Genomic DNA, 25,311 nt, shown 5'->3' with positions numbered 1-25,311 from the left:
AGGACACCTGGACATTTCACAGGTAGGTGAAGACAGTAAATACATAGCAAGAATGCCACCAGAGAGGATGGGGGAGGGGGCAGAGCCAGGAGAAACTGAGATGGCCCAGTAGGTAAAAGCGCTTGCTGCCAAGCCCTATAACCTGAGTTCAAGGCCCAGGTCCCACAGAGTGTAAGGAGAGCCTCAACTCCTTCAAATTGTCCTCTGACATTCCATGGTGCACACAGGTGCACAAGCACGTGCATATGTGTGTGCATACACAGATAAATGTATTTTCAGAAAAAAAAAACCATTAAGCCAGGAGGAGTGTGTAAAGGCAGAAAGGGGGAGGAAGGCCTCGAGAAGCATCCAGCAAGGGTAAGCAGCTGATTGAAAACGAAGGCTGGCCAAGGCTCTGTTCTGCCGACCACAGCCGAAGCAGGTTCGGTGGGATGTGGGAGCCAGTGTGGGCTGCAGTGACTGTCAGCAGGTGGGGGACACTAATTATAGAACAAGCTCATCAAAGATAAAGTCTGAGAAGCAGCTGAGTAGGGGAATGTCCATCAACGGGGGAGAGCTTGCTCTCCACAGCCATATCCTGGAGGGAAGGGGAAACCTGAGGGGGTGGGGGGAATCGGTGAGATGATGGCGCCCAAGGGGGTTCCTTCCGTTTTCCCTTCCTTCCTTCCTTCCTTTCTTTCTTTCATCGGTGTTTTACCTGCATGTTTGCCTGTGTGGGGATGTCAGAACCTCAGGAGTTACAGGCAGTTTTGAGCTTCCATGTGGGTGCTGGGAATTGAACCTGGGTCCTCTGGAAGAGCAGCCAGTGCTTTTAACCACTTAGCCATCTCTCCAGTCCCAAGGCAGGAGTCAGCCATCTTTGTGATCTAGGCATTACTGTGGGACAAGATCATAATAAAAGGACATTGCATCAAGGATCTAAAATCCATCCTTTCTTAATACCTGGTAGGTATGCTACTTTTCATGGCAAAGGGGACTTTGTGGACTTGCCCAAGTTCAGGCTCCTGAGATGAGTATCTCAGATTATCCAGAGTTGACAATTCATCTCAATAGTCAACTGTCTGGGTTTCAGAATCCCTCAGGAAGCATCCCTCTGGGCGTGTGAGTGAGGCCACTTTGGAGATGTTTCACTGGGGCGGGGGAGGGGGGGCGGGGGGCAGAGCCACTCTAAGCAAACTGCAAGCCCTTTAGACATCTTGTTACTCGGGGCATTCATCTCTTGGCTTCCTGACTGGATGCAGTGTGACCAGCCGCCTCAGGCTCCTGCGGGCTGCCTTCCCTGCCATAAAGGAGCATGTCCCCTAACCACAGAGAAAGCTTCCTTCCTGAGGCTGCTTTAATAGATATTTTATAACAGCAATGAGAGGAGAGAAACGTGCAAGAAGTGTGCAGAATAATTACATGAGTCATTTTAAGTAAGAGAGGAAGACCAGGAAGGAGATGGAGAAAGAAAACCTCAGGAAAGAGATAAATGGAGGTCTGGTATACAGCTCAGGAGAAGACTACTTGCCACGCACGCACGCATTCGTGAAGCTCTGGGCTCAATCTTCAACATCACAAAAATAAAGAGGAGAATAAACAGGAAAAAGCAACAAAATGGCTTCTCTCTTGAACCTCTAGGAGGGGCATTGTATTGCTAACATTTTGATGCTAGCTCAGGTAAATCTAGGAGCAACTTCTGAGCCCCAGAAGTATAGGATATATAGATATAGGCATAGATAGATATTACATACATTATAGATATAGTATATATTATATTATATATTACATTGTATTGTATATATGTATATATACATATGTTATGTATTATATATAATTTTATCATCTATCATGGCAGGGATGGGAAATAAACACAATGGGTAAAGATAAGTTGAATGAATCAGAGAAGAGAAACAGTCCAAGTGGAGGATGGGATAACAATTAACATTTTCTGAGCACTTAGTATGTGCTAAGTTAATCAGTAGTTCAGTGGGCGAGAACTCACTGAACCCTGAGGTCGAGCATCAGGGTCGCAGATGAGGAAAGCTCCCTTAACAGGCAAAGTGACTTCCTGAGATGGGACAGTGACCCAATCCATACTGAAGCCACCTCAGGTCACCACACCACACCCCAGGCCACCTTATACTTAGGAAGAGAGCAGCAATCAGTTTGCAGGACTGATGGCTAAGAAGAGGGAACAGGTACGTGCAAGGTAGGCGCTGGTGTGAAAATGGAAGGTCCTGGAAGATGGCCTCCGCCATCACAATGAAGTGTGTGGGGACTTGTGGGGGTCAGGAGAGGAAGGAGAGTGAGCTTTGGGGGCTTGTGGGTGTCAGCAGACCAGAGGGGAGGGGTTAAATCTGGGTGCTCCAGAGCCAGACTGCCTGGCTCCAAAGCCAGCTGGACGGCTGGAGCCTGTCATCTTTTAAGTGAGGATGACAGCAGCAGCAGCCCCAGGGTGCTGGGAGATAATGTATGGGAAGAGGGGCCAGCACCTGGCCCACCATTGTGCGAGCTATTGTGGAGATGCAGGGAAGTTTGTGGCTCTCTCTGCCACTGAGAAAAGGAGCCGTCCGAACACAATAGCCCAGTGTAGCGCTGCGGGCCCCAGCTCGGGCATTGTAGTCATTAATTATTCTGATTGCTGTTGATCATTTCCATCTGTTCTCCCGCAGCACTCGGTACAAAACCTCCTTTATCCTCCCGGCACGTGGTACCCGAGTCCGTTATTTGCATATCCGTCTCTCTCACTAAATAGAGCAGTTCCTCAAACATCAATGTTGGCTGTGTGGCTGATGGGCTGGTTGGCTGCTAGGGTGTGGGGAGTACTAATTATCCCCAACATCTATTCTTCCTTTCTTCCTCAGCAACAGAATCCCATGATTTTAAGCTGGACAGGTGGCCACTTGGGATAATAATTCATTTCCCAATCTCCCTTATAACTTACATGGTGCGGCAAAGTTCTAGCCCATAGGATGTAAGCAGAACTATTATGTACAAGTTCCAGAAAGTGTTCTTTGAAACAATGTGTTGGGCTGGGCATGTAGTTCAGTGGGAGAGAACTTTGCCTAGCGTGCAAAGGCCACAATAATGAAAGTGTGGTTCAAAGTAGGGTAAAGGGCAGCAGGATGGCTCGGCGGGTAAAGGAACCTGCGCCATGCCCAACCATAGGAGTTCCATCTCTGAGGCCCATTTAGTGGAAGGAGAGAAGCAACTCCCACGAGCTGTCCTCTAACCTACACACACACACACACACACACACACACACAATGTGGGAAAAACCGGTTATAACCTTTTTTGTTGACCCTTCCTCCTCCTTGATGACTATAACGCAGAGTCAGTAGCGAGACCTCAAGTGACTCTCTTAGAACATGAGCTACCATGTGAAGAAAGGAGTACAGCAGAAACAGTCCGGGCTCTGACCCTGTGGAACACCAACAAGCCCTTTGGGTACCTAAGTAAGCAAGAAAGCAACTTGTGACATAGGAAAGTCACTGTCTTTCACGGGTTTTCTATAATTCATGCCCAAACCTAATCCTAAAAATAACATGAATTTTCAAGGTCTCAAAGTCCAGAACTTACATCCCCATTTGGTTTTGGACTTGATAGTTACGGCTGCAGTCTTTAGCAACTGTAAACACCAAGTAGGAACTGGCTTCCACTGTCATTTTCCACTCATGTGAAACTGAAGGCTGGAAATCGTTATCCTGGCTACCTCAGGGAGTTGTCCCTTCTGTGGCTCTCTGGACAGAAATTGGATTACCCCAAGAGACATAGTATTCAGGGAACATGCAGTACCCACTCCTGGCAAGGGTTTTGCCAGGAGTGTTTGGCAGCAGGATGGTGGGGGTGGAAGAGGAGTGGGCAGGGGAGGGACATGTCAGCACACCAGTCTCTAGAGAAGTAGCTCATCTCTGAGAGAGCAGCCAAGACTTCAAGCCAGGATCCAACAAGATGGACTTAGATGTCACAGGGTCAGTTAAGACTGGACAGTTGCCGGGCGGTGTTGGCGCACCCCTGTAATTCCAGCACTTGGGAGGCAAAGGCAGGCGGATTTCTGAGTTCGAGGCCAGCCTGGTCTACAGAGTGAGCTCCAGGACAGCCAGGGCTATACAGAGAAACCCTGTCTTGAAAAAAAAAAAAACAACAAAAAACAAAAAATAAAACAAAACAAAAAAGAGTGGATAGTCATGAAGAAGAGTGAAATTGTGACATTTATAGGAGAGGGACATCATCATGTTAAGCCAAATAAGTCAGACTTGCAAAATAGCCCTGGTTTTCTCAGATGCAGAATCTAGATTTGTGTGTGTGTATGTGTGTGTGTGTGTGTGTGTGTGAGAGAGAGAGAGAGAGAGAGAGAGAGAGAGAGAGAGAGAGAAACAGAGACAGTGGGTAGAAGGGAAATTATAGGGAGGTTTGGGGGTGGGATTTATAGAAAGACAAGTGAACAAGAATAGTAGAGATAAAAGATAAATATCCCAAGCTGGGCAGCCATGGTGACGCACAACTTTAGTCCCAGCACAGGTAGATGTAGGCAGATCTCTGTGAGTTCGAGGCCAGCCTATTCTACAAAGTGAGTTCCAGGACAGCTAGGGCTACACAGAAAAACTCTATCTCGAAGAACCAGAAAAAAATAAAAAGATGAATATCTCTCCTATATGGAACATGATTTAAATACATACATATACACATGGATATATATGACACACAATCAGAATGGAGACAGTTTAGAAGAAGAAAAGGGGCTAGGATGAAGGACAAAAGAGTGTAACAGGGGTTTGGGGGTGGCTAACAGGCAAGGTTCAATGCTATACCAGCCTTAAATTAGAAGAGATTCACCTGCCTTTGCTTCCCCAGTGCTGGGATACAGAATTCCGAGTCCTGGGATTTGTGTAACCATATTTCTAAACATCAAAACCAACAAGATCACCTTTTCTTTGGTCCTATGAGTCTCAGGAAGGCTTTTCTGTATACGCTGTACTTTTAAAATTATAGTCCAGAGGGCTGGGACTGGGAAAACAGGTGCAGTAGGAACGGCTAATTCTGTTTTCTGTGAGAGTCTCAGATGACTCTGGAGCTAAGTCTCCAAGGGTTGGGGGGTGCGGTGGGGTGGGGTGGGGAGGGGTCAGTCTTGCTCTGTTCATCTCAGTAGCCTGGTACCTTCACAGTACTTGACAAGTGTAACAAGGACCCAGTAAGCAGGTAAGCAGGGATGAGGGGGGATGGAACTGGAGAGTTCAGTCTCACTGATGATGGGCATCTGACAGCGAGCACAGACAAGCCTCAAAAAGAAGAGGCAGTACACCGGAACTCCACCCAAGCAGCTAACACAGAGCACACTGACAGGCGCGTCTTTACATTTATTTGTTAGTTTGCTCTGTGCATGGGTGCGTGCCAGGGTACACATTTGGAGATCATGGGAGAGCCTTCGGGAGTTGGTCCTCTCCTTCCATCACGGGTTCCAGGGACTGGGCTCCGGCTGTGAGATTTATAGCAGGCAGCCCTCTTGCTGACGATGCCCTGCCATTTTTTAAAACCAAAGTTCAGGCTAGCGAGCAAGGAAGCTAAGAATCCAGAAAAATGGGTGGCGATTGAGGTTTGGTCTGTGAGAATCCTCACATACACCAAGTGATGCTATGTGGCCTCGCTCCAATAAAACCATTGGTTGAATAAAGATGTCATCAGCTTATAGTTGGGCTCCAGAGAAGTAGGTGGGGTTTTGGCTTCCGGGCTGGGGATCTGAGGAGGACCATGAAGGGAAAGAGAGAAGGTAGAGAGAAGACGCTATGAGGCAAGCAATCGTGGGAATGGGACATAAGGGCTGGCCAGTCTGAGTAAGAGAGGCCCAGACAGAATATGGCAAGTCATGTTTTGGCATTATTGGCAGGGAAGTAGACATAATAGCATAGAGGGTAGATATCTGCCCCAGCTCTAGTGCTAAGGCTTATTATACATATAAAAGTTTTGTGTTGAGTTGGTGAGATGGCTCAACAGTTAAGAGCACCGACTGTTCTTCCGGAGGTCATGAGTTCAAATCCCAGCAACCACATGGTGGCTCACAACCATCCGTAACAAGAAACAAACAAAGAACCTATGGACCAGAGTGAACGGGGCCAGAGCAAGAGGAAGAAAGGGAAGGGGAAAAAAAGTTTTGTGTTTTTAATCTGGGAACTGAGTGATCAAAGGTGAGGTAGAAACCCTCAACTGAGATTTAAAAAGTAGTACAAGGAACAGTGGGCAGAGGGAGCCCTGGAAGTTTGCTGAGCAAGGCTACTGAATCCCACGACTCACCTCTAGGTAGCAATCGGGTAGTGGTGTGTGGTAAGTCAGAACAGACGGGATGAACGCCTTCTGCAGGCAAGCAGAGAAATCTGGCCAGAGAGATGGGCTAGGTTTGCCCTGTCCCCACCTGCCACTCCCTCTGAATTCCCAGTGTGATCACCTATCCCCCAAACTCAGTTCTTCAGCATCTCCCCTCCCCCATGCTCACCACTAAGACCTCACCACATTCCCTGTCAGCCCTGCTTCCCCTTGCTTTCAAACTGCTCCATTTGGTCCACTTCTCCCTGGCTTAGCTGCTATTGGCCTCATGGAAATGATTGATCAATACAGGAGAAGGGATGGAGGACGCACCCGCCCACACCCAAACACCTACAAGAGCTGGATAAAATAAAATCAGAACGGTGTCTCTACTCCCATGCCAGGCTTGAAAATGGGGGACAGCTTCAGGCTCCAGAAACACAAAGCAGACTTGAAACCTGAGTAGTGAGTGGATTTTGAAGCCAAGTAAACCACAGGCAGATCGAGCCAGACATATGCTGAAGGCTGGAAGGGAGGGACAGAGGAGAGACCCTAAACCTATGCTCCATGGGGAGCTGGAAGGAGATTTCCTGCGTAAAGTCAACAGCCAAAGAGGTCAGCTTTGTTTATAAATGCAGACTAAAGACGCTTCAGGAAGGCAGCCAGGAAGGGGGATGCAAGGAAACCAGAACATGAAAGCTGTTTTGTATGGGCATGTGGGGTTCCAGTGTGTTCCACCAGGGAAACACAGAAACTTCAAGCTGAGGTATTAATTTTCAAATGGATCTAGCGCTCAAGTAGTACCCCAGAGAGGAGGAAATGGAGCCCCCGAGGGAGGGGTGGGCAGAGACAGACTGAGCACGCAAGTCACTCAGACATGTTTGTAAATCTACACTATTAGACCACAAAGCCCAGAACGGCTGATTAACGCAGCCCTTTGAAGAGGTGTAATCAAAATGCTAACATAAGCATGCGCGCGCACGGGCTAGCAAGAGGGAGCTAAGATGGTGTAGCATGCGTGCCTACAATTCCAGAAGACTGGAGGCTGACCCAGGAAGATCACCATGTTTCTGAGATTAGCCCTGTCTCGGAACAGCCCCCTCTGAGAAAATCACCATGAGATAAAACGAGGCTCTCATTTATACCTACAGGGGACCACTGACTAGTCACTAGAAAAAACTGTGAGTAAGTATCATCAATTGTATTTATAGATTTTATTTTGAGACAGTGTCTCCCTATGCTACCCTGGATGACCTGGTCCTTGCTATGAAGACTAGGCTGGCCTCAAATTCACAGAAACCCACCTGCTTCTGCCCTTTTTTTTTTTTTTTAATATGGGTCTCACTATCTTTTCTAGGCTAGCTTCAAATTCCTGAAGTACTTCTGTGAATCTGTTTTTCTGAGGCAGGGTCACATTATATATATATATATATATATATAGCTCTGGATGGTCTAGATCTGGCTATGCAAACCAAGCTGGCCTCCAACTCTCACAGAGATCTGTCTGGCCTTGACTCCTGACAACCATCATGCCCAGCCTGCGGGAGACATTTTACATACTGCTCTGCCTGTACTTGTGGATTAAATATATCATGAAGATGGAAGATAAGCATCTGGAATTTATAATTTATAAGTCTAATCATATATGAGATAGCTAACATATACAAAAATATGCATCTACTTTATCTATGTATGCATGAAGGAGACTATCTCAATAACATAAGAAACTGGGCTGGAGAGATGGCTCAGCCCTAAGAGCACTGGCTGCTCTTCCAGAGGACCCAGATTCAGTTCCCAGCACCCACAAGGCAGTTCATATGCATCTGTAACTCCAGTCCCATAGGTTCAAATGGCATCTTCAAGCCTCCATTGTCAATGCAAGTATGTGGTACAGAAAAAACACCTATATACATAAAATAAAAAGTTAAAAAATTAAATATTTAAAAGGAAACCATCTAAAGAATGAAAGTCAGACAGAACACATACTATGGCCACATATAGGAAATTCAGAAATTAATAATGAGATATATGCTCCCTCCCTCTAAAAAATACATTCAGAAAATAAAAAGACAATAAACTTCTTTTTTGTTGTTGGGGTTTATTTTGGATTTTTGTTTGTTTGTTTTGTTTTTTCGAGACAGGGTTTCTCTGTGTAGCCCCGTCTATCCTGGAATTCATTCTGTAGACCAGGCTCGCCTCGAACTCAGAAATCCGCCTGCCTCTGCCTCCCAAGTGCTGGGATTAAAGGTGTGTGCCACCAATGCCCGGCAGACAATAAACTTCTAAATAATGCATGGGTGAAAAGAAAAATTATGGGCCTGGTGATGGTGCACACCTTTAATCCCAGCATTTGGGAGGCAGAGGCAGGAGGATCTCTGTGAATTCTGAATTCATCCTTATCTACAGAGTGAGTTCCAGGACAGGCAGGGTTACTCAGAGAACCCCTGTCTCAAAAGAGATTAAAACAACAACAACAACTAATAGTAATAATAAAAAGAAAGAAAGAAAGAAAGAAAGAGAGAGAGAAAGTAATTATGAAAGTTATAAACTATTTAAAACTGAGCAATAAAAGACACTAATTCTGAACACTTAGAAGATCCAGCAGCAGTATAGTCAGATGGGACTTTAGCCATGAAAGCACACATGAAAAGCAGGCATGGTGTTGTATGCCAGCAACCCCAACCCTTGGGAGTGGAGTCAGGGGGATCAAAGTTATCCTTGACTACGCATCAAGGTAGCTAAGATTACGTGAGTCAGTCTTTCTGTCTCTTTCCCTCCCTCTGTCCCTCTTCTCAGCACATATTAAAAAATAGGAAATACTTCTCACCAAAACTAAAAAACAAGATTCAAAAACTAATAAGAATACTTAAAAATATGTTTAAGTGTTAAAAAAATACAAAGCTTTAAAAAAATGCAAAGCTGATCAAGAAAGAGAGGTCACGCATAAATACATGTATGTGGTAGTTTGGATGAGAACAGCCTCCCATAGGGGCATATGTTTGAATTCTTGGTCCCCAGTTGTGGAACTGTTTTAGAAGGATTAGGAGGTGCGGCCTTGTTGGAGGAGGTATGTCACCAGGGGTGGGCTTTGAGGTTCCCAAGTCCACACCAGGCAGTCTGACTGTCTCTCTTCCTGCTGTCTTCAGATATTCAGCTACTGCTCTAGCACCATGCAGGCTGGCCTACCTGACTGCTGCCATGCTCCCTGACATGAGACTAACCCTCTGAACCTATAAGCAAGCCCACAATTAAATGCCTTCTTTTATAAGTTGCCTTGATCGTGGTGTCTCTTCACAGCAATAGAACAGTAACTAAGACAACATGGTGCTATGAATGCAAAAAATAAATAAATAAAAACAACCTAGAAAAAGAACGTATATTTATAGCATTATAACAGGGCGAGAAAGGATATTTTGTGCCAAAAATTTTGTAAACTCTCCATTTTTAATACAATAGTTTAAAAATACTGACTCAAGAAGAAGGAAAAAATAAAACCAGACTAGATTAAAGATAGTTTAAATTTTTCTTCAATCCCCAAAAAACACTAGAATAGAAAGTTTTGGGTTTTTTTTTTTTTTGGTTGGTTGGTTGGTTTTTGGCTTTTTGGATTTGTTTTTTTCGAGACAGGGTTTCTCTGTGTAGCCCTGGCTGTCCTGGAACTCACTCTGTAGACCAGGCTGGACTCAAACTCAGAAATCCACCTGCCTCTGCCTCCCAGAGTGCTGGGATTACAGGACAGCCAGGACTACACAGAGAAACCCTGTCTCGGAAAAACCAAAAAAAAAAAAAAAAAAAAAAAAAAAAAAAAAAGAAGTCTAGTATGAACTTGATATCTAAACTGAATAACAAATGAAACAAAATTGTGGCACAAGCAGGGTGGCACACCTGTAATCCTAGCCATTGAGAGATAGAAGCAGGATAGGAGTTCAAGGCCAACCTGCTCTACATGGGATAGTATCTAAAAAGAATATGGGCCAATATTATTTATGAACATGTACATAAAAATCTTCAAGGAATAAACAGTCAAAGATCTAATTATATATAAACAAAATTATACATAAAAAATAGAGCAAGACTGATTTTTAAAAGTGCCAGGGCTCCATATATCCATTTTTGGTTTTGTCTTTGGCCAAAAAAAGGGCCTGATTATTAGCCGTGTGCTTCATGGATTAGACTGTACTTCACAGCTAGGTTCCCCCATGTGATGTGGTTGCAGTAAATATTTGAGTAAAGGTACTGTAATTTCCTGGAAGACTTTTATAAAAGAAGACAGTATCCTCCTCTTTCTACACTCCTTCCAACTGCTAAGAATACAGATGCAGTAAATATAATTTTTGAACTACACTCCTTTTTTGGCTCTGAAGTCATACAAGAAGGTGGAAGAGCAGGAAATGAGAAGAAGCCTGGGGGTCCTGACACTACACTGCCCGGGGCCAAGGCTAGCTTTTTCAAAGCAGGAAATACACTTGCTTATGACACTACTGAAACCCTGTAAAGCCAAATTTAATCTAAACACACAATAGGATCAAGCAGAGATTATCCCAAGTTTGAAAGACTAGGACCAACATGGAAAATGTATTCATCTATTACATCACATTCCACACAGAAAAAGGAAGTCTAAGATCATCTCAGTAGACTCTCAACATTCAATTAAATTCTACTCAAATCTTATATTTTTAAAATGAAGATGAGGATGCAGCTCAATGGTAGAGCTCTTGCCTAACTTGTACAAAGCCTTAGATTTGAGTCCCAGCACCAGGAAAAAAAAGAAGAAGAAGAACTGAGGGTAAAGGGTTTTCATTTTTAAAAACCTTTAGTAGAGTAGGAATAGGAGAGAATTCCTAAACACAGCAAAAATGGTACCCATCAAATGTGATCTTTAGAAGTCTATCTTGGGGGTTGGAGAGATGGGTTCGTGATTAAGAGCACTGGCTATTCTCCAGAGGACTCAGGTTTGATTCTCAGCACCTAGATGGCAGCTTACAACCATTTGTGACTATAGTTACAAATGGGATCTGGCATCTTCTTTTGGCCTCTAGGGATCCTACATGCACATGGTGTATGGATATACAAGCAGGCAAAACAGCCATACATATTAAATAAAAATAAACAAAGTATATATTAGGCCCAGTGAGATGGCTCAGCAGCTAAAGGTTCTTTTGTTTTGTTTTTGTTTTGTTTTGTTTTGGTTTGGTTTGGTTTGGTTTGGTTTTGGTTCTTGGTTTTTTCGAGACAGGGTTTCTCTGTGTATCCCTGGCTGTCCTGGAACTCACTCTGTAGACCAGGCTGGCCTCAAACTCAGAAATTCGCCTGTCTCTGCCTCCCAAGTGCTGGGATTAAAGGCGTGCGCCACCACCGCCCAGCTAAGGTTCTTTTTGTTGGGTCTGACATTTGATCCTTGGGACCCACAACGTGGAAGGAGAGAACCAAATCTTACAAGTTATCCTATGACTGCCACACATACACACCAAATAAATCGGGAATGGGATAAATAAGCCCACCACCACTCAATAGGGAGCTGAAGTCCTACTTGACACATTATTATAAGAAAAAATGTAAGCGATGTCTTACTCTGTACCCCTGCCTGACCTGGTATTTACTACGTAGATTAGGCTGGCCTTGAACTAACAAAGGTAGAATCTGCTTGCCTCTGCTTCCCAAGTGCTGGGATTAAAGACATTCATCATCATTTCGAGCAAAGGAAAATAAAATTTAAGATTTAGATTTGAAATAAACATCCTCACTTGAAGAAAATAGTTAGCTGTATAGAAAAAATCCATCACAATTATCATAATTTGAGACTTGATAAAGGACCAGCAAAATTGCTGAAAATAATTATCCAAAGCTTAACAGCTCACAAACACTATCACTGGCCAGTTATAAATACCATAGGAGAAAGGTCTGTTGTAATAGCCACCAGAGTTCAAACACCACCCACCACCAGCCTTCTGCATCATGAAAGTCATCCTGGTTAACTTCATTTCCTCTATTTCTTCCTCAGACTCACTCTCCATTTAATGCTGGTCGTGATGTGGTGGGACACTCCTATAATTCCAGCACTGGGAATTGAAGGCAGGGGGATCAGAGTCTCAGGGTTAGCCTCAGCTACATAAGTGAGTTCTAGGCCAGCTAGGTTATATATAAGACCCTATCTTTAAAAAAGAGAGGAAGAAAGGAAGGGAGGAAGGAAGGGAGGGAGGAAAGAAGAAAGGAAGGAAGGAAGGAAGGAAGGAAGGAAGGAAGGAAGGAAGGAAGGAAGGAAGGAAGGAAACCTCCATTCAGTAGTTAATGCTCTTTTGTAAACATAAATTAAAGTGTGTCAAGCCATTCTTTTAACCTTTTAATAGCTACTCATTACTTATAATTAGAGCCCAGTTCTTTTAGCCTGTGCCCTGTACAACCTAGCCCAGGCATTATCCAACTCTCTCTCAGCACCGCCCACCCGTCCACACTGGCCACATGACCTTCCCCCAGATCCCAGCACATGCCTGGTCTTTCCACCTCCCTGTATGCTATTCCATCTCCTCAAATGCTCACCCTCATCATCAGCCCAATGCGCTCATCTCCTGCTGCTCTAAGTTCACTGTATCCCCTCTTTCCTTTGGTAGCTCCTGTTATACATTATACCATTACCTAGAATCCTGGTTTTAATCATGGCTTAATTACTGTCTTGACGTCTGTCTCTCTAGCCTGTAAGTTCTATGGGCAAAATTCATGCCTTTGACAGTTCCCAGGGCATTCAATACACAGCCCAGGAGCCGTCAGATACCAAGGCTCAGTAATCATCTTCTGAATGACGTCATTGGCTGGGCGCTCATCGAAGGCCTGCTGCACCATTGCAAGTCTCTGGCTTGTTAGAAGGGATGGAGAACCACCCTCCAGTATGGACCTATCTGGTTGAGGAGTCAAAAGGCCTTGCAGAGAACCAATGAACATTCGTGGGTTGCTTTTAAGGACGTCAGGAAGGAGAGCGGAGCACAGCACTATCTCCACCCATGACTCTTAACTCCTCTCAAGGATTCACGCCATGGTTTGATGGACTTTGTCATGCAGAGCCATTGTTCCATCTTTTTTTATGACATGTTAAGGGTTTGGAGGACAGAGGCTGCAGGAGTAGGTCAGGTAACTGGGTGGCTTTTACCACCCCATCTCAGGAGCAGACGGTGCTTCGTGTGCTTCGTGGGGCCATAGTAGCAGGAGAGGACAGAAACAATGACTCCCCAGAGAACCCTAAGACTTGACCAGGCACTCAAACAAAGCCACTTTCGAGGTTCCCAGAAACTGGAATGACCCTGGGAGGGTTGGAAAGCCCCACAATGGTGCCTGAGAACAGCTGTGAAGAACTGCTGCGCTGGCTCCAGTTTCCTCCCTGCCGCCGATACGGCCTTAATGTCTCCCATTACTATGAAGCCCTCAGAGCCAGTGCCAAGAAGGTTCCCAGCCACAATACTCCAGCCTGCCAGCCTGGTGTCATTGCAGCCCAGATGACATGTAGGGCCAGAGTGGCACTGCCACCTGGTCATTAGAGAAAGTATCTCCCTACAGGCTCCCCCTGCAAAGCAGAGGGGACTCTTTCGAGGGCTCCCCCAGAGCTCACAATGTTAATCCTTCACCTGGAAATTAAGGAGGCAATGTTTCAGAGGCCACCTAATGCCAGACTAGTGGCTGCTGGCAATTCTAGTATCTCTGATTCACCACCAATTCAGGCACATAATAGGTACCCCCTGCTGGTTAAATGCCCGTGTGAGCCAAGTGAGGAGGAGTGTTATAACTGCCAGGGACCCAGGAGAGGCAATCTTCCTGTTTGTTTGTTTCTTTTGAGCTCATACTCCTGTACACCACAGGATGTAACAAGGGGCTGGCAGAATCCTGTCATCTCCCGCTAAAGGACAATTGCTGGAGGCCTGCTCAGCACCAACCTATAACCCACCCACGCCCATTCCCCCCAAGCCCTCTTCCTTCCCTTGACCACCATATCTCTCCTGCAGCCTCTGATCGTCTGGATTGGCAGGAGTTTGAGCACTCAATGTAGACTTAATGGCTACCGTGGCAACATCACTATATGACACATATGTACCCTGATTCCTCCCCAGCAGAAAGGTGTGGGGAGACAGCTCAGTGGTAAAGCATTTCTCATACAAGCACCAGGACCTATGTTTCTCCCCCAGAACCCCCATAAAAAAGCCAAGTATGGTAGCATGTACTTGTAATCCCAGCACTGGGAAGGCGGAGGCAGGAGGATTCCTGGGACTCAGTGGCCAGCCAGTGTAGCCTAACTGGTGAGTACCAAGCCATTGAGAAACCTTGTCTCAAGAAAACGAGGTGGGCAGGCAAGAGGGCACAGAGGGTAGAAGCTCTTGCTGCAAAATCATTGCAGAAGGGGAGAAGCAACTCCTGAAAACCTCCAACATTGGTACCTACACACACACACACACACACACACACACACACACACACTCACACACAGGTGTACTCTCATTTCTAGGTAAATAGCCTATGCAAGAGCAGTAGGCCAGCAAAGACATTACACAGTCCTGGCTCCCTTCATCCTCAAACCCCAACGACACCACACACACACACACACACACACACACACACACACACCGTGACCTACCTCTTGTCCTCTTCCACCTGAACGCCAATGGAGTGGAATTCTCTTCTGCTCCTGTTCTCGGTGTCCGAGTCTGAGATTGTCTCCACCTGGTGGTAGGGTGGAGGAGTCAGTGGCTGTGGCTAGCCAAAGAAGCACATGGTCCACACTGAACCAGAATGGCCAGAAGTGGTTAGGTACCAAGCTAGCCGGCAAGTCCCAAACAAATAGGACCAGAGAAGGGCGATGAACTATTTTGAGGCAGCCTTGTCTATCAATGAGCAAGATGTGTCTACTCTCAACCCAGGGAAATTTGTTTGTTAAGGTCTGTGTATGCAGAAGTCCCTTTTGATTTCCTCCATCCATTCCCAACGACACGGAGCCAGAGCCTTGGATAACTATTACTGCCAACCATACCTGCACCCCAATGGACGGCCGCCACTTCCGCTGTCGCGCCAAGCTCCGCAGCTCCTCTCGGCCAGGGATGGTCTTGATGATGAGTGTGGGGGGCTTGGGGCTGGCCCGGGGTGGCACCGGTGCCAACTCGAGGGTGCGTGCGCCCATGGTGGGGCCGTCCAGCCCATCTGCGGAGCTGCAGCGCCGGGCCGGGCCCTCCGCTGCGGTGAAGCTCTCGTGGGCAGAGTCGGTGCTGCTCTGGGCGGTGATGGAAATGCGGGGTGGGGCCTGGCTTCCCGGCGGGATGGGGGGCGGGGCCTTTCTGAAGTTGAAGGCTGCAGACGGGGATGCAGAGAGTCGCTCATCATCCCCACCCACAGCCACACCCACGTGGTACACAAGACCCTTTGGCCAAGGACCATTCCTCCCTCCTAATCCTACCCAGAAAGAGAAGCGATGAGAGCAACTGGCAGTCAGGGGCAGACAGAAACATACTCACAGGAGCCGGGCCTCCCTGAGACAGAGGCAGGGGCAGCAAGGAGGGGTAGGCAGTCGTCGTCTTGAGAGCAGCCGGCCTGGATGGCCCGGAGGTAGCTGTGGCTCCGCATGCGGAAACAGCCGGGCAGGTCCAGGGCGTCCACGGCCTGGGACTCAAGCTCCCCAAACACGGACCCGCACACGGCCTCCAGCTGCTGGTTAAACTCTTCGCTTAGCTGAGGAGGGGACCAGGAGGACCTTTATTGAGATGCTGAGATAGGATAGGGTCAACTAAGAGCTTCGCTTTGGAAAGCACTTAGGTCTACAGAAGCCGACTCTGTCTTACCCTTCTCTTAGGCCTGCCTTGGGGTTACTCTGGTCCATTCTGCCCCTAGACACACAAACCCCAACCTACACCTCCTTTCAGGGGTGCTGTACTCTAGCTAGACTGCAGACCTCCATCTAGTTCCTTGCTTCACATTCCTTACACTTGAACCTGGCGGAAAGAACCAGAACCACCCTCCCGGCCAGCTTCCCGTGTAGGGCCGACTGTAGGAGTGAACGCTTTTTGTTATGACTTTGTTTTGGTTTTGTATGGGTTTTTTTTTCCCTAAGAACCAGTTCATGGTCACCCAGGTGGACAGCAGAACTCAGAGCACTTCTGCCTCAGTCTCCCCAGTGGATGGGATCACAGGTACTCAGCACCATGCTTGGCTATGAACTGATTAAAAGCAATAGGAGAAAGATCTTTGGCAAAGGACTGGTAATAGAGCAAAGTGTCCTACGAGTGTCCCAAGCCGCTCCCGGCTGTACACACCTATTACCTGTGGCTGTTCTTTAACCGACTGGCCACTGCCCTGTCCCTACCATCATGAATATGCCAATAGCACCACCCAGGTACAAAGCCCAAGCATCACTCTCTGGGTATGAACTTGACCTTGAACTTCCACTCAGCCAAAGCTTGGAGCTTCTTGCACAAGCCATAGACACTCACTTTCTAGGAGTGGGGCTGAAGGTGTACAAATCTGGGGACATCGGTTTACTCATCTGTCTAGTGTGAGTGCTAAGGTGCTAGCTAGCTTAGGGCTGCCAAGAGAATTGAAATAGACACACAAGGCATTTGGAGCAGAGACTGACATCTGGATATCCCAGGGCCTACCTGGTAAGCACTGGCCAGGTGATCATAAGAACTACACCACTGTCACCACTGAGCCGAAAAGCAACCCCCACCCCACCCCACCTCCCGCAGAGAGTGATGCTTAGGCCACTGGGTGAAGTCCTAGATGAGGCTCTCCAAAACAAACCAGTGGCACTACAACAGCAAGGGGATTTTGTGACCTCTCCCTGGAAAGATGCATGTCACTACAGTGGTCTGTAGTGGCAAACCTCAAAGTGTCCCTAAGTAGAACACAGCTCAATGGTTTCCCTAACTCGGTCTCATCAGTTGTATGGGATCTCACTAGACTCTGCTCAACTACAGTAAGCATCTCCAGCCCCATCTATCAAGCTCAGGGAAGCAGATATATTGTCCAAGGATGCCCACCTGGTAGGCAGGAAAACTGAACTGCAAGAGCTTACTTATGCCTTGGGTCCTCTGTAAAGTTGGCTGGTCCTCAGAATCTCTGAGGAGCTTGTGGAACTTGCCCTTGAGGGACCGTTGTTGCTCTTCGCTTTTGCTGCTTAGAACCAAAACTGCTGAAGTATTCTGAGCAAAATGAAGCCCCTAGATTTTTACATCCCCCAGACCACAGTCCTAAAAAGTGGTGAATCTTAAGTCCAGATAAGTCTACTTGGTAGCTCTTGTATAGACCCAAGGAATGACCCAGGACTGTGTCTGTATCTTTTGAACTTCCCGTGGCTTTTCCCAAAGCAACTTGGTTGTCAATGTGCAAATGTCCAAATACTGTGTAGTTCCTAGATCCTGTAGCATGTAAGTTCTTGCCCAGGATTCTAGTACCCGGCTCAGTCCTCCTCTCCAGGGTGTCAAGGACAGCACGGGGCCAGGGTAACTCCTAAAATGCAGGAGCTCAACTAACTGTTCTTCCTGGCCTTGAGGGGCTCCCTGCTGAAACCATCCAGCCCAAAGAGTTCTGCCCAGAGCACAGAGGAGCTGATCTAACCCTGGCCAAGGGTGTTCTTGGCTTCTGTTGTTGGGGCCTCTAAGATGAAATGAATCTCTTAGATCCCAAAGCCATGCAAACTCCAGCCCTCTTCAATATGTAAAGCATGGGGCACACAGTAGATGCCAAATAAACACTGGTGAAGCCTATGAGCTGTGAGACTGTCTTGGATCATGTTGACAAGACCACTCAGAAAGGAGGGCTCTCTTTTCCAGGGTGTACCAATCCCTTAAAATTCCGCCCATAGGTACATGCAGCATGAACTCCATTCAAAGCAGACAGATGAGATAGACAGAGGGAGAGAAAGCAGCTGTCATCTTACAATAGAACTGGCCAAGAGGTGACTTGGTTCCAACAATGAGCAAGGATCCAAGGAAACCACAGGCACATAAGGACTCTGTGCACTGACCCACACTGTTTGTGATTATCAAATGATAGCATTTTACTGTGACTATTCCCATTATCCCTACCTGGACTTCCACTCTATTTCTCCCAATACCCACTTGCAGGAGAGTTAGAGTCCTCTAGGGAAATAAGATCCTCAGTCTGACTTCAACCTGAGTCAGAACCACAAGCTGTTTTCGCATGGAGAGGAAAATACTTTGTCTGGATCTAATTGGAAGTTGTCCATGCTAGAGCTGGTGGGTCCAGCTGGAGGCTGGGTAATATCCTGGACACCCAAAGGACGGTGCTCGCTTTAGCTAACCTTTGGAAATGCCTCCAGATTTCCAAAGCAGTCTACAACATTGGCTTAAACATAGTTGTTTTATATGCATAGCTGAGCTCACAAGAAAAGCGAGATCAGTCCCCAGGGGGCCAGTGCAAAGAGGAGCCTGGGAAATAAGAATATGAACTGTGTGTGCCAAAGCTGTAAACAGCCTGGTGGAGGCAGAAGGTTGGAGGCAGGGGCTACTGGTCTCGGCAACCAAAGGTTTACATTTTACCACCCACTCTGATGCAGGAGTGAGGCTTTGGGCCTGTGCAAAGCCCAAATGAGATGCAGAAATGAGAACCTTCATAAACCTTAATGATAATGTAGACTTAAAAAAAAATCAGTCATCACCATAAGCCCATGACAAGGAAGTCAGTCTATAGCTGACATGCCAAGGAGAAGAAAGGAGGCAAATCCTCCATGAATCTGTGCACACAAACCAGTCTTCCTACCGTCTCAGGACTGTGTATGCATGGGCTTGCACGGCCCAGATTAAAAATTAACATCAAGCAGTCTCAGATCAGGAATGTTCCAACAGAAACAAGCACAGAATGTATCCCAGGAGAGCACGCCTCGCTGAGGCTGCTCTGGCCTCATCTAGAGGAAGCCACATTGAGGAGGAGGTAACCTGTCTGACAAAGCCAATCCAAGACATAGCCTTGTCTACATGTCAATAATACCCTTAATGGCGCATACTTCCTCTGGAGAGTGGGCTAGATCCGGTGGTCCACTTCTAAAGAATAAAATGTAGCAGACAAGGTGGCTTCCACCTTAGTTTCTGTCTCTCTGCCTCACCTCCAGAACTTCTCTCTGCCATTACTACAAAGGAGGTAAAACTCTTATTATTGCCCCGTGGAGGGCTGAGGTCTCTCAACAGCCACATGGGTACACATATAAGTAAGCCTTCAAGGCTGTGAGATAACTACAGCCTGACCATCACCTCGACTGCAACCTTGTGGGACACCATACCCAGGTGCATGGGGCGAAGATGTACTCAAGAGAACTGGCCCACAGAATCCAGGAGATAATGTAAGGCTCTTTGTTTGGGCAATTCATCGTGTAGTCATGAGTAACTAATTCAAACTACGGCATTAAAAAAAGAACTAAATCATTACTGGGCTAAGTCATCCAGAAGGCAGGCGTTCTGTTACAGGAGCTAGTGTTACCTTAGCTATAACAAAGTCTCTTTTAAACCACATTGTACTTTGTGGTTATGAGGGCTTTTGTTGTTGTTTTTGTTTGTTTGGCTTTGTTTTGAATTTTGTTGTGGTTTTGGTTCTGAGTCCCTTGTTTGTTGTCATTGAAATAGGGTCTCCTGTAGCCCAGGCTGGCTTTGAATTCACAGTGGAGACAACACTAGCCATGAATTCTTTTTTTGTTGTTGTTGTTGTTGTTTTTGTTTTCTGAGACAGGGTTTCTCTGTGTCTGGCCTCGAACTCAGAAATCCTCCTGCCTCTGCCTCCCAAGTGCTGGGATTAAAGGCATGCACCATCAATGCCTTGAATTCTTGATGCTCCTACATCTACCTCCAATGTGTGTGAGCTACAATGCTTGGCTAAATAATGTTGTGTCTCTATTTTGCCCAGGATAACCCAAAAATGTTAGACACAAACAATCTCCTTGCCTCATTCTCCTAAGTACTAAGGCTATATTGCACCCAGTATTAAATAAACTATGCTTAAGAGTTTATAATTTAAATGATAAAACTAGGTGAATGCTTGTAGTCCCAGCACCTCAGAGGTGGAGGCAGGAGGATCAAGAGTTCAAGGGCATCCTCACTACAGCTGAGTTCTGTATAAGCCTGAGGTACATGTGACTCTGCCTCAAAAACAACAAACAAACAAACAAGACAAAATAAAACCAACCCCACAAAGTTAAAAAAAAATATCAGCAAAAACAAAAAGTTGGCTTGGGGTGGATATTAAAGATTTGAAAAGGAACTCCAAGAAATTTCTAAAAATTAAAAAAAAAAACCCTCGGTGGAATTTAAAGCACAATTTATAAGTTAATAGTACTCAAGAAAGAAGAGAAGAAATCTTAAGAACGTGTCAACACAAAGAGGCAGAGGAGGGAGGCAAAGAGATGGAGAGCCTGAAGAAAGGTTAAGATCCGAGGAGGGAAGGAGCCAGAGCTCCGGATGGAGACACCGGAGCACTGCAGGGAAGGCGATGGCACCAGCGGAATCCCCCAGACTTGCTCAGGGCTTCAGACAAAATGAGAACAACAAATCTTAGTCCCCAGACAACTCGCAAGATGGACACAACCATCAGAAACAACCATTTTGTCACTCTGAAGACTGATCAAAGGCACACAAACAGGAAAATGACTATGCTTTGGGTGAGAAGGCGGACTCTGATCCTGTTCCCAATCCCCAAGGCCCCAGCTCCAATGGTGGCAGGATGCCAGGGCAGGCCCGATGCTGCAGGCTAGCCACAGAGATGCTTTCTTGCCTCAGCCAGCAAGCTGCTGAAGCTGGAGCACAGTCAGGTACAGTGTGAAGAGCAGGAAGGCCAGCCACAATGCTAGACTGTGCAGCAAGCAACAGACTGGCTGACTAGACTTACATTTTTAAAGATTTCTGTTGTTGTTGTTGTGTATATTTTGTGTATGCACACTTACGCCATGGCACAAGTGTTGGAATCAGAGACCCTTGTTGAGGCAGGGTTTTTTTTTAATTTGGTTTTTTTTGGGGGGGGGGCTTCCACCTTTATGTGGGTTCTGGGGATGGTACTCTGGTCTCCAGGTTTACATATGAAGAAGCGTCTTTACCACCAGAGCCATCTCACCAGTACTGGCCTGATACTTTACAGAGAATCCTGGGACTGAGACAGAGAAAGGTCTGAAAATCTGTACACCGTCACCCAACGTCCCTCAGCAGGGAAACCTATACACGCGTGCACAAGAAACACAGGAGACCCTGGTGATGATTGAAAGCCAAGGAGGCTTGAAACCAACCACAAACCGAGAGAGAGAGAGAGAGAGAGAGAGAGAGAGAGAGAGAGAGAGAGAGAGAGAGAGGAACCCTCGCTGGCTCAGGGGTTTTAAGGACAATTTCTACCCCACCTTTGGCCAAAACAAAGCCATGCAGACACTTGAGCAACCTCTAGGAAACAAGGCTCTAAAAGCGGTAGGAACTGGGGTGGGGGGGGAGAAGAGTGAAGAATCAGAGGCTCTGTTGCAGGGAAAGCAGATTTCACAGGTTCGCTCCAGGAATTAAGACAAATAAACAAAGCAACAGCAAGTCTTTAGGAGGTAAAAAAAATAAGAGCCCAGAATTGTCACACTATGTTACCTAAAATGCTTAGTACTCAACAAAATATTTTGTCATGCAAATAAAGAAGAAAGTATAAATGGTCTCAGAATGTTGGGTTTATCGCACACAAACTACAGAGTAGTTATTATAATCATATTCAAAGAGCTAAAGGGGGCCATGCTTAAAGACCAAAGGCAGGCATGCCGACAGAGATTTCAGGGATTCAAGTCACAATCACCAAATGAAGAGGAGGGGGAGGGGCTTAGACAGTGGCTCCTGGCAGTGGGGGGAGGGGAAGGGGGAGGGAGAAGGGGAGATGGGAGGGGGAGGGAGAAGGGATGGAGAGGGAGGGGGAGGGGGGGAGGGGGGAGGCTGGCAGCTTTACTCACTGTGCAGCCCCAGCTGACACCAAACTCAACATCATTCTACATTGGCTTTTCAAAACTGTGGGCCTAGGTTTTTTTTTTGTTCTTTTTTTGTTTTTGTTTTTGTTTTTGTTTTTGTTTTTGATTTGAGTATATGTGCATTCAGGTGCTTTCAGAGGCCAAAAGAGAGCACTGGCTCTCCCCTCCCCCTCCCGGAGCACTGTAGCTACAGCATGGTGTGGTTTCTAAGAACCAAACCTGGGTCCTCTGTAAGAGCAATGTGCTCCTTTAAGTGTTGAGCCGTCTCACCGGGCCCTTATAATTATTATTTTGCTTAAAGAGAAAAAACGTGGAACCAGCGAGCTGGGTCAGTGGGTGAAGGCTCTTGCCAGACAAGCCTGGTTCTCTTCCTTCCCACCCGGAACCCACACACAGACAGGAGAGAACGGGCTCCACAACGTTTCCTCTGACCTGCAACTGTGCTGCACTGTGGCGTGTGTGTGCACCAACACACACACACACACACACACACAGAGAGAGAGAGAGAGAGAGAGAGAGAGAGAGAGAGAGAGAGAGAATTGATAAAAATTAGGAAACAAATATCCATCCATTCGAGAACTGAAAAGTACACTAACTAAAATCAAAAATTCCATCGGGAGGTTTAATATAAGGTATGATCAGCAAACCTGAGGACAAAGCAATACAGACTGTCCAATCTAAAGAGTGGAGGGGAAAAAACTATCGAAAATACAAACACGGGACAAGAGCCAGCAAACAGACAGACCTGTGATGGGAGGCAACGGGCGGGGGAGGGGGGGGGAGGGGAAGAGAAAGGAGAGGAGAAGGCAGGAAAGCCATGGCCAAAGGCTTCAGTGCAGCTCATTTGTAGAGTTCTCATCACCCAAGACCACCGAGGTCAACCTCCTCCAGCACATAAACCAAGCAAGCATGGGACCACGGCCTTACAACAAACGCCAACAGGGAAGCTGGGGCAGAAGGACCATGAATTCAGAACGCACCTGGGCTGTAGACTGAGTTCAAGGTTAGCCTGGGCAAATTTGAAACACCCCCCGCCTCAAAAAGAAAAGAACTTTTGTTCAGACAAGCTCTCACTAAGAAGCTCTAGTTGGCCTTGAACTCAATGTGTAGAACAGGCTGGCCTGAAACTCACCAAAAGCAGGCCTCCCCTCGGATGCTGGGATTTAAAGGTACACACCACGACACTGGACAGAGAGGAAGGGCCTGGGGGTGTACCAGCATGGTAGAGCATTTCCCCAAGGTGAGAGAGCCTATGGGTTCAATTGTCACTTGACGGTAAAGGCTGGGGAGTGGGGGCATACCAGGCTAATAAGTACGCAGGAGGCAGGGTGGGTTTTCCTAAATTCATGAAAGGCACAGATCCTCAGATTTAGGGAGCGTACTGACATGCACACCATAGGAAAGATGCAGACACCAAAGTCTAAGCAAGCTCTCAACAGCAGCCAGAGAAAACTGGGAATTGTACTCAAAGACAGCTGTGGTGCAGCACACTTCTTAATATCAGACAATGAGAGGGACCCACACTGCCGTGGATGTCCCCTGGCAAGCTAAGTGGCATCAATCTGTCAGCGTGTGCTACCAACCGTCACCGAGAAACTAAAGAACATACTTTAGGAGGAAGGAACTCATAGACAAAGCTATAATGACCTGGAAAAGAGTGTGCGTGTGCATGTGTGTGTGTGTGTGTCTGTGTCTGTGTGTGTTTATGTGTGTGTGTCTGTGTCTGTGTGTGTTTATGTGTGTGTGTCTGTGTCTGTGTGTGTGTGTGTTTGTGTCTGTGTCTATGTGTGTTTATGTGTGTAACTTAGGAGTAATAGCATAAAAACTAACAAGGGGCTGGGAGTCTGTTGAGCAGTAGAGTGCCTTCCTAGCATGCATGAAGCCTAGGACCCCACCCACAGGACGGCCTAAAGCCAATAATAGTGATACAGACCTGTCTTCCCCGTATTTGAGAGGTAGAAGCAGGAGGATCAGAAGTTCAAGACCATGCTTAGCTGCCCAATGAATTTGAAGCCAGCCTGAGCTACGTGAGACCCTACTCAAAACCCAAAAACAAATGTCACATGCTCTCACCCTAAACACCCTCAAAATCAATCATATGCCTAAATTAGAATACAAGAAACATTAATTTTGTTTTGTTCTTGGATTAAAGCAAAGATTTCATTTTATATTAAAACAAGTTTTCTGGGGGGGTGGGGGAGAGAAAACTTTGTGAGGTATACCTCCTGTGGTCGTTTGAATGTGCTTGGCTCAGGGAGTGGCAGTATTAGGAAGTGTGGCCTTGGAGCAGCTATGGCCTTGTTAGAGGAAGTGTATCATTGTGGGGGTGGGCTTTGAGACCCTCCGCCTTGCTGCCTGGAAGTCAGTGTTCTCCTGTCTGCCTTCTGATCAATTCTCAGCTAGATCAACTCTCAGTAGAATTCTCAGCTCCTCCTGCACCATGCCTGCCTGGATGCTGCCATGCTCCCGCCTTGATGATAATGGACTGAACCTCTGAACCTGTAAGCCAGCCCCAATTAAATGTTGTCCTTATAAGAGTCGCCTTGGTCATGGTGTCTGTTCTCAGTAGTAAAACCCTAACGAAGATACCTCCATTAAATTTAATGAGATTTATCGGCTCTGACGGTACAGACTGTCATCCAGCTGCTCAAGAGGTTGAGACAGGAGGATAGTAATTTCAAGACCAGCTCGAAAAAGAGACCAGAAGGTGGTGACACACACCCTTAACCCCTGCACTCAGGAGGCAGAGGTAGATAGATCTCTGAGTCTGAGGCCAGCCTGGCCTACAGAGAAAGTTCCAGGACAGCTAGGACTACACAGATAAACCCTATTTCAAAAATACAACAACAATGGCAACAACAAAAATCATTTTCTTTAAATAAAAAAGTTAAAAGGGTTCTAAGGGCAGGTGATAGCTCAGCAGATGGTGGAGCTTGTCGCCATGCCTGGTTTGATCTCTGAAACCCACATGAGAGGAAAAACAAGACTCCCACAAGTTGTCCTCTGACTTCCATGTGTACACCGTAGGACACACACACACTAATATAAAAATATAACTTAAAAAAGTAAAAACAAAAGAA

At 46.5% G+C, this 25,311-nt stretch overlaps 1 protein-coding gene across 1 annotated transcript in view; it reads right to left on the bottom strand.

Annotated features, from left to right (window-relative positions):
• Positions 1–25,311, bottom strand: part of Dlgap3 (DLG associated protein 3) — a 43,702-nt gene that overhangs the window by 6,865 nt on the left and 11,526 nt on the right. The window contains exons 5-7 of the mRNA XM_052177420.1: positions 15,765–15,978; positions 15,287–15,600; positions 14,894–14,979 (exon numbers count right to left, since the gene is read on the bottom strand). Of these exons, the coding sequence (XP_052033380.1) occupies positions 14,894–14,979; positions 15,287–15,600; positions 15,765–15,978 (614 nt within the window). The remainder of the gene's footprint in view (positions 1–14,893; positions 14,980–15,286; positions 15,601–15,764; positions 15,979–25,311) is intronic.

This window comes from Apodemus sylvaticus, chromosome 3, assembly GCF_947179515.1.
Source record: "Apodemus sylvaticus chromosome 3, mApoSyl1.1, whole genome shotgun sequence".
Taxonomy (NCBI): Eukaryota; Metazoa; Chordata; class Mammalia; order Rodentia; family Muridae; genus Apodemus; species Apodemus sylvaticus.
Note: the sequence above shows the minus strand (reverse complement) of the source record. Positions and strands in the feature narration are given on the sequence as shown.